Here is a 13,850-nt window from a genome sequence, read left to right on the forward strand (position 1 = left end):
CGAGCTGTGTTCAGTAACACAGCCAGGGGCCTGTCTGCCTCATGTGGCTAGGTAGCTGGAGTAAAGCTAGAGTCGTACCCCATGCCTGAAATGTCACCCCATACCACATTCACAGCGTCAGCCTACCTCCCCTCCCCTCTCCCATCCTACTTCCCTTTCAGAACTTCTCTTAAAATCAAGTGTGCCATTTTCCCAGCTGCCTGGAAGGCCCTTCCCTTCCCTGGCTTATTTTTTAAGATTCAGTTCAAACGTCACCTCCGGTGCTGGAGGCAGTTGGTAACTTCCTCTCCCAGGCTTTCCTAAGACTTCCGTCTGCCTCTGAAGCACCATTATCTGGGCCCCCTAGAGGGGAGCTGCCTGGTCTGGTCCCTGCTCGCCTTGTTCTGGTTGCTCAGTACTAGCCCAATTCCATGTGTTCAGTGAAAGAACAGATATCTCCATGTATAAGTGAAATATCCATGCTGTCCTCAGTCTGGATGCAGGCTAGAGGTCACAAAGCCGTCTTCCCAGCCCTGCCCTAGGCGTCTCTCTAGGAGTTCCCTACTGCACACCTCTGTTCAGTGCACACCTGTGTTTGCATGTGGAGGCGTGCCTGGCTGTGGGTGGTGGGTGGCTCCTTCAACTGCTCCGTGGGCCCTGGGTGTGCCCTGCATGGAAACACAAAGATGCGCGTGCAGGCTTTGAGGGCCTCGGGAGGCCCCAGGGCTAGGCATGATTGGGTGCCAGACAAGAAGCGCAGCTTGGGGTGGGAGCTGTCCCTCAGCCCCATTCTTCCACCTTCCTTGACCCAACTGACCAGAAGCCATACACAGAGGTCTGGGATCTGAAGAGAACCAGGCACAGAAGGGAGGCCCCCAAAAGACCCTGACTCAGTTCTCTCCCAGGAGGTAGGCCGAGGTGCTGAAAAGGCACCAAGGGAAGAAGACCCTGGGGATGGGTTGCGGGGTGCTTTGGGAAGGTCCAGGGGTGAGGTAGGAAGACACAGGCCCCGGATTCTTGTTCTGGCTCTTCCCCTTCCTGGTTGGATCAACCTGCGCAAGTCATTTCACCCTTCTGAGCTTCAGTTCCTTCATCAATAAAATGGGCATAACAACAAGTCCTGCCTGGGAGGTGGTGAGTAATGGGATGGGACGGACGCTCGGTGACCTGCAGAGGGCAGTCCCAGCGGCAGGGCCCGCCTGGATGGAGGGCTGTACCAAGGAGGGCGGGGGCGATGAAGGGACGGATGGAGAAGAAGCCCCCGCCCCGGGCCTGATCTCCGGGACACCCGCCCCTCTCGCTGTCCCCCCTCCCCTCGGGACCCGGCGGCCCGGAGCGCCTGGGCCCATCCTCGCAGTGCCCGCCTCTGGGCCGGATGCCAGTGCGGGCAGGACTCCGCGCAGGCGGGCGGGGCGGGCAGGAAGCGCCGCGCCGGGGCCTCTGGGAGCGAGCGGGAGACTCCGGCGGCGACCGGCTCCTGGGCCTGGGCCGCGGCGGGTAAAGGTCTAAGCAGCCGGGGCGGGGCGGGGCGGTGCTGGGGGAGTGCTGCTAAGAGCTGGTGGCCGGGGAGGCGTAGGACGGCGCCGTTGCGTTGAGTGGTGGGCACTCTGGCAGGCTCTCGCCCTGGGCTCCGGAACCAACTCGAACTAGGAAAGCTGTTTGAGACCCAGCTTAAGGGGAGGAGCTCTGGACCTGTGGGAGCACAGTCCCTGTACCTCCCCTGCTGTGCCCCCTCCTTTTCCCACTGACTTGGAGACCGGGGGTGATCTTCTGAGAATTGCCCTCCCCACCCCCATCCCCACCGTGAGTCCCGTGTTGAGTCAGAGGACCTGCATCTGATTTTATCCCACTGAGCTAGTTCCCCAGGCTTCCTTGGCCTTCCAGGGCCCTGTCTTAACCCTTTTTCAGCCCTGGGACTTTTGGTCTGAGCCCTGGCCTGCACCTCCACTGGTTGGCCCTGTTGGCAAGTGGGCCTAGAGCAGCCAGATCTCCCTAAACCTCCCCTGCCCTTAAGGAACCATATCTCTCAGCAGAGAGCAGGTGCCACATAGCTGCGCACTTCATTTAAGGGAGCTCACGGGGATCAGGAAAGACTTCCCAGGAGAGAGAATCTTTGAGCAGATTCTTAAAAGACTGACAGGAGAAAGGTCATTCCAAGCTGATGAAAGAGTGTGAGCTAAGTTGGGAAAGCTCAAGCAGGACTTCAGTTAGCCTGGCGAATGAGGTGTGGGGCAGGGACAAACTCAGAAAAGTAGCTGGTGTGGGTCAGGTGTTTGGACTCTACATAACCGAGGACTTTAGGGAGGTGATTGGGTGGCAGAGATGAAAGATCAGAATGGAATGAGACTGAAGTCAGAGGCCAGTAAGGAGAAGGAGAGGTCCCCGGAAGTTCAATAGGGTCTGAGTTAGCACAGGGGCAGTAGGAATGATGCAACAGGGACAGGCTGGCAAAGCAGTGGGAGGAGGAACTGGCAGGATTTTCCCACTGTCTGAAGGAGGGGGGAAACGATTTGAAGACAAAGAGGTCAGATTTCTAGTATAAATCGTGTGACTGGGAAGATTTGCTGTAAAGTAGCCAAAAGGGGAGGAGGGATGCTGAGCTCAGTTCTGCATATGGGAAGCTTGAAGCACGGGCAGAGATCCATATGGAGATATCAAATAGGAAGTCATTCATTCATTTATCTATTATTTATGCCAGCCTCAAAGGCAGGTTACATAAAAGTCACAGAGAAGATAAAATGATGAAACCATTAAAACTCAGTGAAAAGGACCTGATAGCTAGGGGAAAAACTTCAGAGGAGAGTGGATGATTGTTACTGGAAAGTGTTGGCTCAGAAAAGCCACTGAAAATGAACGCAGGACTCATTTGAGCTTGCTGGCAGCCAAGCAAAAAAGAAAAAAAAAAAAAGGACACCTAAATAAAACAGTTCACTAGGCTGGATCTCAGGACAACTCCGGGGAGAGGCAATGGGTGATAGGAGATAAGATGGGATCACTCAGGTGGGGGATGTGGGAGAAGGAGGAGATCTGAGCACCAGGCCAGGGCTTTGGCGATACTGACATTTAAGGAAAGGCTGATGTTCTCCTGAGGAGGAAGGCCCTTCCTTGGTCTGGACTGGGAGGTGGAATGGGACGGTGTGGGGGTGTGGGTCCATTCACATCATTCTTTCTGCAGGGGAACAGAATAGAAGGTGCTGTGCTAAGTCCCCTGGGCTCTGACCTCTGCTGCTATGAGGTGGGGCTGCCATTTGCCCAGGGCCTCTTGGGGCCCTGGTCTGGGAAGAGCACTTCAGCCAGCAGGTGAGCAGGAAGCAGGGGTTTCTGTTTCTACCTCTCCCCCTTCAGAGTCCAGATGGAGTCTCCAAGAGAGCAGAGATCCAGACACCAGGTGTGCCAGTCCCAGCTCTGTGATTCACTAGCTGTTGGCCTTGGGCAAGTCACCGTACCACCCTGAGCTTCCTTTTTTTCACCCTAAAATAAGGGAGTTGGACTAGATGATCTTCAAGGGATCCCTGGAGGTACACAAGTCCAGGTCTTGTCTTGTCTGATTTCATTTCAACAAATAGTTATCGAGTGCCTGCTGAGTGCCTGCTGGGTGCCAGACCCTGTGCTAAGTTCTAAGCAAGTAATTGTGAACCAAAACAGATGTGATCCCTGCTCTCATGGAGGAAGGGTGTGTGTGTGAATGAATGTTAATAAAATAATTACACAATGAAATATAAAATTGCCTAATAACTGATGCAAGGGGGCAGTCATGATGCTGTGAGAGCAAATAATGGGGGATTTGATGTAGATATGGGGTCTGTGTATTGGTGAGGTAATGGGGGTGAGTTCTGGATGCTATTTCTTCTTTCTCCTTTCTCTCTGTAGATGAACGTATCCCTTTCCTGATCCACTGGAGTTGGCCTCTTAAAGGGCAGAGTCCCACTGGGCCCCCTAGGTGAGACTTCAGTGTCATATAGTGTCATACGTTAGAACACATCTGGGCACAGCAGAATAGCCTGGGAATGGTCAGGGCTTGAAGAGAGCTTGATCCCTTGTGGAAAGGTTGATCTTCTCAGGATGGAGAAGGTACAGAGTCATCTACCAGGTGGAAGAGGAAGTTGACTTATATCATCCATAGTACAAGTCACAGTGGTCAGCAGGAAGGGGGGACCTATGGGAAGTGGGTGGAGCCTGGCAGTGACCAGCCTGAGTTCCAGGCAGGCAGTGAGCAGTGGGGGGCTAGGGGCGGGACCTCAGTCCCTGGGAAGGGTGTGAGAGTCAGATAAGGCTCTGAACTTGTGTTCAGGGTCAAGCCGGGATCTCAGGAAGGCAGAAGTCCATCAGTTCCGGCAGCCTGGACTCTGAGCCTGTGCAGAGGCTGCTCCCAGTAGCCACGCCCCAGCTCATCCCTCTTCTTGCTCACAGGGCCTTTATTCGCCACTATGGAAGCTCAGCGGGCAGTGGTCCCCCATCAGAGAGGCACGGGCAGTTGTTCCGGGGCATCGCTGCAGCTGGTAAAGGGACTGGCTCCTCAGTCAGCCTGAGGAGGGGACTGCTGGGATCCCAGGGTGGGGCCGGGGAGAGCGGGAGACGGGGAGAAAGGCTTGGAGAGAGAAGTGAGCAGGAGGAAGGAGATAGAGAGGATCCACTGAGGTGAGCCCATAATCCCCCTGACCATGTATCCCTTCCTGCAGCATCCTTATTATGTACAAAGCCCTGGGAGGGATATCTCATCCCTACCTTCAGCACACTGCCTCTAGCTGTCAGGTGAAGACGGCACACAGATGATCATGCAGCCAGTCAGCCCAGCTCACCATCACTCGTCCCATGGCTCCCCACCTTCTGCCACAGGGGTCCAAACTTTCTGGACAGTCTGATGGAGTCCTATGTGCCCAGCACCATACTGGGCCCCAACATCTTCTGGTGTGGTGTTTTGACTCCACAGCCTGACCCTACCATCACCCTAAGCTCCTGCACTTCCAGGCCCCTCGCCCTGACACATTCCCCTTGCCTTCCCATCCAGAAGCTATCCAGCAGCACCGCCGGAACCTGGCTGAATGGTTCAGCCGGCTGCCCAGGGAAGAACGCCAGTTCGGCCCATCCTTTGCACTAGACACGGTCCATGTAGATCCTGTAATCCGAGAGAGCACCCCCGATGAGCATCGCCCACCAGCCGAGCTCGCCCTGGAGCATCAGCCACCCTCGGCCGGGCTCCCCCTACTGGCCCTGTCTCAGCTCTTTGATCCAGATGTCTGTGGGCGCCGAGTGCAGACAGTGGTACTCTATGGGACGGTGGGCACAGGCAAGAGCACGCTGGTGCGCAAGATGGTCCTGGACTGGTGTTACGGGCGGCTGCCAGCCTTCGAACTGCTCATCCCCTTCTCCTGCGAAGACCTGTCATCCCTGGGTCCTGCACCTGCCTCCTTGTGCCAACTTGTGGCCCAGCGCTACACGCCCCTGAAGGAGGTTCTGCCTCTGATGGCCGCGGCCAGGTCCCGCCTGCTCTTTGTGCTCCATGGCTTGGAGCATCTTAACCTCGATTTCCGGTTGGCAGGCACTGGGCTTTGCAGTGATCCCGAGCAGCCAGTGGCACCTGCTGCCATCATTGTCAACCTGCTGCGCAAGTACATGTTGCCAGAGGTGAGTGCCCCCTGCCCTGCCACCACTGTCCCCAACTTTCCCCCTAAGGATTTTTGTGTTCTGGGTCCACATGTTTAATGCGTAGGGGCGTAGCCTCTGGGTTAGTTCAAATCCTGTCCCTCCACTTCCCAGCCGTGGGACTGAACAACTCACTAACTCCCCCAAGCTTCTTTGAGTTGAGTCCTTCTCTCTTTGAGTTGTACTGATCAAATGAGATGCTGCATGTAAAGTGCTTAGCACAGTGCCCTGGATCATAGTAGGTACTTGCTAAACGTGACTTATAATTACACGGTCATCATCATTGTCATCCTTCAGCACTCCATCTTCAGGGACTCCATGGCAAGGGAGGCAATGTGGACACCAAGGTCTTTCTTAACCCTCAACCATGCTCTTCCCAGGCCAGCATTCTGGTGACCACCCGGCCCTCTGCCATTGGTCGTATCCCCAGCAAGTATGTGGGCCGCTATGGTGAGATCTGTGGCTTCTCTGATACCAACCTACAAAAGCTCTACTTCCAGCTCCGCCTCAACCAGCCAGACTGCGGGCATGGTGCTGGGGGAGTGGGGGTCACGCCGGCTCAGCGTGACCACCTGGTGGAGATGCTCTCCCGGAACCTGGAGGGGCACCACCAGATCGCTGCCGCCTGCTTCCTGCCCTCCTATTGCTGGCTTGTCTGTGCCACCTTGTACTTCCTGCATGCCCCTACCCCAGCCGGCCAGACCCTCACGAGCATCTATACTAGCTTCCTGCGTCTAAACTTCAGTGGGGAGATGCTGGACAGCACGGATCCCTCCAAGTTGTCCCTGATGGCCTATGCAGCCCGAACCATGGGCAAGTTGGCCTATGAGGGGGTATCCTCCCGCAAGACGTACTTCTCTGAAGAAGATGTCCGTGGCTGCCTGGAAGCTGGCCTCAAGACCGAAGAGGAGTTTCAGCTGCTGCATGTCTTCCGCCGGGATGCCCTGAGGTTTTTTCTGGCCCCGTGCGTGGAGCCAGGGCACCAGGGTACCTTCGTGTTCACGGTGCCCGCCATGCAGGAATACCTGGCTGCCCTCTACATTGTGCTGGGTTTGCGGAAGACGACTCTGCAGCGCGTGGGGAAGGAAGTGGCTGAGCTCGTGGGCCGTGTTGGGGAGGACGTCAGCCTGGTCCTGGGCATTGTGGCCAAGCTGCTGCCCCTGCGGGCCCTGCCCCTGCTCATCAACCTGCTCAAGGTAACAGCCCCAGGGCCCTGAGCTGCCAGCCCCCATCACCCCCAGTTCACCCCTCGCTCCTCTCCCAAAAGGAAACTGCTACTTCCGGCATAGCTGTGAATTTTTTTCTTGGCTCTGGTTTCAGACTTGGGCAATCTGGTTTTTCGTGGGACTAGGGCATAAAGAAGGGGAGAGAGGTCACAGGCTGGGAAGGCTTGGAGGGGAATTAGAGGGTGCAGGGAGTTTCATAACAATCCTGAAATCCTAACCACGGCTTACTTTTTGCATCTCTCCTCCTAGTCTTTATTGCTGGGCAGCAGGGGTCACTGCAGTCCAGGGTCTGTCTTGTGCTTGGAAGGTCCAGAAACCGGACGGTATCTATTCTCCCAGAGGTGATTAGACTCTGGGAGTGATGTCTCATCCTAACTCAATCACCAGAGACAGATTTATAAAGCAGATGCCATTTTATTCATTTATACCAGGAGGATAAATGGCATTGGTAATTGTCTTGGCCTGTCTGGGGTGCAGGTCCGCTCCAGAAACCAAATTACAGGCCTGAGGACTGTGCTGTGAGCAGGGTGGATGCGCTAAGTTTTTGATGGGAAGAAGTATCCACTCTCAGCTGGTGTCTGCCAGGTGCCTTGCAAATGAACTATTATGATTCCTTTTATAGGTGAGGAAAGTGGGGCTCACAGAGGCTAAGTAACCTGACCAAGGTCACTCAGACAGTAAGTAGAATAGCTGGAATCTGAGTCCAGGTTTTGTGATTCTAAATCCTGTACTCTTTCTGCCAGACTTTACTGCTGTACAGTGGACACTGTACTGTGAATCTACGGTGCCTTGCTCAGTTCCCCTTTAGGAATGTTTCAGTAATTGGTCTTGAGGAGGCAGAGCCCTGGTGGGCTGACAAAAACTGAACAAGTTTTCCTTTTTATAGGCAGCAAAGCGTCAGGGTTAAAAACAGGGATTCTGTAATGCAGTTCCCTGGGTTCAAATCTAAGCTCTGCCACTTACCAGCTGTGTGACTTTGTATGAGTTACTTAACCTCTCTGTGCCTCAAGGTCCTTATCTGTCAAATGAGGATAATAATAGAACCTGTATCATTGTAAACTGTTTGTCAATCATAAAAACTGGCTCAGGCAGCCCACCCCTCTCCCACTACTGCCTCAGGCAGGGAGACAATGGCTATTGCTGAGGTCATACTTTGAGGATATGCTTGTCTCATCTGGATTGCAGTGAGAGGCTGTGGTCTCCTGATAGGATTCAGGAAACCCCTCAGTTATTTGAGGGGACACCACAGCCCCAAGTCCTCAGAGGGAGGGTTGCCTAGCAGAGGACTGGTCCCACCTGTTTCTTCATGAGCCTATTGATTCGGCTCCACAGGGTGGCATTTGCTCATCTTGCCACTAGATGCATGTTGGGGAGGGGTACTATCACCTACAAGGTGGGAACGTCACCTGTAAAAAGTGAAAAAAACAAAACAAAACAAAAACCCAGACATTAGAAGAGGTGGCAGAAAACAGCTTCATGGCTCTTGCCAGAGGAGCGGACCTCTTCTGTCCTTTCAGAACCATTGCAAGGACGGGAGCTGATGTCGCAAACTTCCCAAACATTCATTTATTTGACAGGTACTTGAATGCCTGCTGTGTGCCAGGCAATGTGTTAGATTCTGAGGAAAAACCAATTACCAGAACCCCAGGTTTCTGCCTTTTCTGATCAGTCTCAACACAAACATGTCAACATAACCATATAATTAAAAATTCTGGGAAGTGCCTGGAAAGCAGAGTTCCAGGTGCTATGAAAGTCTGTAAGGGGGGGCCTGGTTTGGGGGAATAAGGAAAGCCTCCCTGCAGGAAGGGCATTTAATCTGATCCCTGGAGGATTAGCCAGGCGAGGAACTTCAGGGCAGAGGGTGAGGGAACACGCCAGCAAGAGGGTACAGCTTTGAAGGAGGAGAAACCTTGGCACTGTCAAAAAACAAACAAAAAACCAAAAAGGAGAGAGAGAAGCCAAGAGGACAGAAGTGAGTGAGGGTGAGAGGCTGTGATGAAGGGTGTGGTTGGCAGGGGCCTGTCAATGAAAAATCAATCAGTGGTCAATCTAAGAAATGGAAATTTTCATTTGAGGCAATCTGAGGATTATAGCCTGGGAGACAGTCTCTCAAAGAGTTCTGAGAACCGTTTCAAAGAGGTAAAGAGGGAGGCCAGGATATAGGTGATTTTGGCAAAGGGGGTGTGTGTAACCAAATGTATCTCAGTAGGAGGTTGTTGCTAGGCATGAGGAAAAGTTATTTCAGTTAATGGTTTTAGTGCCTATCTAATTATGGGAAGATGCAAGAATCCATGTTCATAAAAATTTTCTCCTGAAAATAGCTGAGGACCAGTTCTGTCAGTTTTCCCAGAGCACAGACTGCCTTATCCTGATATTCACTGTGAATTCCTTTCAGGGTTATTGTAGATCAGTGACTTCAGTGGCTAATGACTTGACTCTTGTAGAACTGGGTAGTGGGCAACATTCTTTATTTTACAATCCCTTTCCTTTCGGTCTTAATTTCAATCAAGGTTTGGGACGCTTACTCCCAGGTCAGGTGAGGATTTCCTTGATAGGCCACTCAATGTGATATTACTGTACTAGGCCCTTTTAACAGTAGCCAAAAGCCTCTGGACCACCTGTCTTGCTAGTCTGTTATGGTCCAGGAAATGGTTCCTTCTTGTTGCTTCTCCCCATAGCTAGACTTACAATACTACAAGCGTTATTCTTATAGAATGATACATTTGGTCAATCATTTCAAGTTCCCTAGTTCATTTTATTAGAGGCTCAAGTCACACATTTGGTAATGCAAGAAACAACAGTCCTGTAAAATAGACAAATGCAGGTAATACTCATAGCATTAACAGGGTCATAAGTAAACACTGAAGCTAAGAAATTCCATGAGGTGCGGCCCAATATTTCCCCAGGTCATCTGACTAGTCTTCTGCACTAACTGCTATCCTTAAGGCAAATGACACATTGGCATTGTACATAAAGTTCACCAAAGATGTCTACGTGTGCAAGGTGATTGGTGGATTATCGTGACCCCTTACAGGACTGAGAAAGGAATGTTATCTTCTCAGGAGTTACATGGCTGGCGCCAGAGAAAAACTGACCTTTATGGCCGAGCAGGCATTTCTGCCATTGGGGTGGTCTGGTTAACGCATCATACAGATGCACAGTGCACACCCGAGGGGAGGAAGGAGGCCCAAATTGGCAAAGAAAAATTTTATGTTTAAACTTTTCTTGTTTTGCCTTAATGTGAATTTTATTTCATCAGGCCAAATCATGCAGGGTCTGAAGTAGTAGGAGCAGCATCAATCATCACTGCTGTGATGACAATGACGAGGTTGATGGTGGCGATGTATTTATAGCACCTACCTAGTACCAAGCTAAATGCATAATATATGCTAATTCCTTCCCACTATCCCCTGGGCTTGAAAATGTATCATGTTTGGGAAGAAGAATTTCCTGATGTCTGGAATGCATGAGACAAGTGTTAAGAGATGACTCTGGAAAGGTTAAATTGGGGCCAAATTATGAAAAGTTTTACATTCCACCTGGGCAGTGGGGAGCCACAGAAGGTGCTGCAGCCAAGGATTAGTACAATCAGACAAATCATGTGCGAATTTCAGGGAGATCACAAGGCTGGAGCAGATGGGTAGAGTGTACCTTAAGCTGAGGCAGGAAAGCCGAACGGCGCAGCATGCAGGAGGTTGCAGTTCTCTCCTCTGCTTCCCTTCCCAGGTGGTTCCACGAGTGTTTGGGCGCGTGGTGGGTAAGAGCCGTGAGGGAGTGGCCCAGGCCATGGTGCTGGAGATGTTCCGGGAGGAGGACTACTACAACGACGACGTCCTGGACCAGATGGGTGCCAGTATCCTGGGCGTGGAGGGTCCCCGGCGCCACCCGGATGAACCCCCAGAGGATGAGGTCTTTGAGCTTTTCCCCATGTTCATGGGCGGGCTTCTCTCTGCCCACAACCGGGCCATCCTGGCTCAGCTCGGCTGCCCCATCAAGACCCTGGATGCCCTGGAGAATGCCCAGGCCATCAAGAAGAAGCTGGGCAAGCTGGGCCGGCAGGTGCTGCCCCCCTCGGAGCTCCTGGACCACCTCTTCTTCCACTACGAGTTCCAGAATCAGTGCTTCTCCGCCGAGGTGCTGGGCTCCCTGCGCCAGCTCAACCTGGCGGGCGTGCGCATGACGCCCCTCAAGTGCACAGTGGTGGCAGCGGTACTGGGCAGCGGGAGGCATGCCCTGGACGAGGTGAACTTGGCCTCCTGCCAGCTGGACCCTGCTGGGCTGCGTACGCTCAGACCTGTCTTCCTACGTGCCCGGAAGCTGGGGTGAGGCCCTGTCCGCATGCACAGGCATGAAGGTTGGAGGTGAAGAGGTGGGAAGAAGGTGCTAGAGAGACCAAAGGGAGCGAGGAAGGACCAGGGGGTGGGGTGAAGAAGTCTAGTGTGGGTGGAGGTGAGGAGAGCAGCAGAAGGGAACGCAGCTGTGGACCACAAGACGCAGGATCGTGAGAGAGGGGCACGGTGGATGGGCAGGGTCCATGCCGAACTCCTTCCTTGGTTTCTCACCTCCCCTCTGGCCACCTTCTGCTCCAGCTTGCAACTCAACAGCCTGGGCCCCGAGGCCTGCAGGGACCTCCGAGATTTGCTGCTGCATGACCAGTGCCAAGTTACCACCCTACGGTGAGTGCCCTGGCAGGGGGCCTCCATCCTGCTGGCCAGCTAAGGACAAGGGTGAGCCCGCATCACCACGTGGCCGGCAAGGGCCCACCCATGGTGGCGTAAAGAAGGCAGGAGTCTAGATCTTTTTGCCCACCCCCACGTCCAGTACAAGCAGCTGTGTGGGGAGCAATCCTACCAGCAACAGGTACTGAGAAGGCCTCTCACGTGGCTAAAAGCAGCCTGGAGGAGGGCTTGGTGGAATAACACTCAGGCTGGTTGCCTGACAACAGTACCATTGATCCTGTCCTGGGATTCTTCCTGTCCCCTCACAAGGATGACCCTGACGCTGGGCACTCAGTAGATGCTCCCAGAGTGTTGACTGATTTACTAACAACCCAGACACCTGGGTTCCTGATTTCCAGTTGGAGCAAAGGAGGATGAATGAGAAGGAAGAGAGAGAAGGATGGGGAATCATCGGGAAGGGAGGGAGAAGCAGGGGCTGGAAGGAGGTGAAAAAAGAAAGAAGGGAAATGGTAATGAGGAAGAGGAAGGGGAGGGGGAAGAGGAGAGTCACAAAGGAGAATGGAAGGTGGGAGGAGGCGGGGGTAGGGGGAGAAGCCGGCTTCTACCCAACTCTACCTCCTCTGCAGTGAACTGCACCCCCATTTCTTCATTGTCTTTCCCTAAGCCTGCATTTCTCTGTGTCCAGACTGGTCTCTGCCCCAGACTGTGCACCCTTTTGGCCCAAGTTCCAATGCCCCGCACAGGGCATCTGCCATGAGCCCTCATAACCTTGGGGTACTTTTAACCCTAGGCTGTCCAACAACCCACTGACAGCGGCAGGTGTGGCCCTGCTGGTGGAGGGGCTGGCAGGAAACACCTCGCTGAAACACCTGTCTCTGCTGCACACGGACCTGGGGGACGAGGGCCTACAGCTGCTGGCTGCCCAGCTGGACCGTAATCAGCAACTACAGGAGCTGAACGTGGCCTACAATGGTGCTGGTGACGCAGCAGCTCTGGCCTTAGCCAAGGCTGCCTGGAAGCATCCATCTCTGGAGCTGCTGCAGTGAGTCTTGCCCCCAGTCCCATCGCCCCACTCCATCCTGAGGTTCTGTGCCCAGCCCTTCATCCTCCTTCCCTCTCTCCGCTGTGCTTTTCCTACCCTAGAGGGCAAACCTGGGCCTGGACCGGCCTTCCTCACTTCCTGGCTTTTGAGTGATCCTTGCCAACCTGCTTCTGAACCAACTCACCGCTCTGTTATTGGCCCTTACTCAGCCCTCATTCTCCAGCATTGTTTCTATTAGGGTCCTTTGGCCCCATTCCTGCTCATCTTGGTCCCACTGAATTCTAGTGTCATCCCTGCCTCCTCCTGGCCACCTCTCTCCATCTCTGGCTTATTGCAGACATTTACCCCCTTGTATTCCACAGCCAGGGGATGAGTTGTGAGACCCCTCACTCTCTGTCCACCCCCTCCACTGCTTCTCCTCCTCAGAGCCCTGCTGAATGGCATCTCCTCTTCTCTCTCTTGCTAGCCTCTACTTCAATGAGCTGAGCTCAGAGGGCCGCCAGGCCCTGCGGGACTTGGGGAGCACCACTGAGGGTGGTGCCCGGGTCGTGGTGTCGCTGACAGAGGGGACGGCAGTGTCTGAGTACTGGTCAGTGATCCTGGGTGAAGTCCAGCGGAACCTCAACAGCTGGGATCGGACCCGGGTCCGGCGCCACCTTGAACTGCTGCTGCGGGATCTGGAAGATAACCGAGGAGCCACCCTGAATCCTTGGCGCAAGGCCCAGCTGCTTCGAGTGGAGGGCGAGGTCAGGGCCCTCCTGGAGCAGCTGGGAGGCCGTGGAAGCTGAGACCATGGCCGCAGGCACCTAGCTGTGTGTCTCCTGGCCCCAAGCCCCTTCCGTCTGTGGCCTCCTGGCTTTCACTACTACTTCTGGAAAGATCCCTTTGAGGCTGGAGGCAAAGGAATGTGCACGGCTCTGTCAATTGCCCTCCTGGGGCACGTCCAACCAGTGCTCCCAAGTCTGGAATTTCCAGGGTCCTGGAACAGGCCTCTTCTCCCTTCGGCTAGAAGGACAGAAGGGTGTGGCATTTTAGTGGTCGTATTGCCCTGTAGCACCACCACCAACCTTGCCTCTCCCACCTTGCAAAGAGCCTTGGATTGTGCCACCAGGGGGCACACTTCTCCCATCAGCCATCCAGATGTGTGGGAGGGCCTTCACATTCTGCCTTTATGCCTTCTGTGGACACCCAGGATGCCCGCAGCCACTTCCCCTCTCACTGGTGCTCTCTCCTTCTCCTGCCCCTTTCACCACAGTGGTACCTAAGCTCGGTGGCCTCTAT

The 13,850-nt window shown here is 54.0% G+C and overlaps 1 protein-coding gene across 3 annotated transcripts; it reads left to right on the forward strand.

The window, feature by feature from the left end:
* Nucleotides 1-1,095: 1,095 nt before the first annotated feature.
* Nucleotides 1,096-13,618, forward strand: NLRX1 (NLR family member X1). Of its 3 annotated transcripts, none has more exons than XM_064482142.1 (10): nucleotides 1,096-1,113; nucleotides 3,155-3,279; nucleotides 3,850-3,919; nucleotides 4,390-4,478; nucleotides 4,988-5,604; nucleotides 6,003-6,818; nucleotides 10,575-11,170; nucleotides 11,438-11,524; nucleotides 12,318-12,569; nucleotides 13,036-13,601. In XM_064482142.1, exons 2-10 carry the CDS (start codon nucleotides 3,210-3,212, stop codon nucleotides 13,355-13,357), a joined length of 2,919 nt encoding a protein of 972 aa, XP_064338212.1. In that variant the 5' UTR covers nucleotides 1,096-1,113; nucleotides 3,155-3,209; the 3' UTR covers nucleotides 13,358-13,601. The 3 variants fall into 3 exon arrangements, with proteins under 3 accessions (XP_064338212.1, XP_031299375.1, XP_064338211.1); XM_031443515.2 differs by lacking the exon at nucleotides 1,096-1,113 and adding an exon at nucleotides 1,203-1,476 and having other exon boundaries at nucleotides 13,036-13,618; XM_064482141.1 differs by lacking the exon at nucleotides 1,096-1,113 and having other exon boundaries at nucleotides 1,530-3,279.
* The last annotated feature ends 232 nt before the right edge of the window (nucleotides 13,619-13,850 follow it).

This window comes from Camelus dromedarius, chromosome 34 (assembly GCF_036321535.1).
Source record: "Camelus dromedarius isolate mCamDro1 chromosome 34, mCamDro1.pat, whole genome shotgun sequence".
Lineage (NCBI taxonomy): Eukaryota > Metazoa > Chordata > Mammalia > Artiodactyla > Camelidae > Camelus > Camelus dromedarius.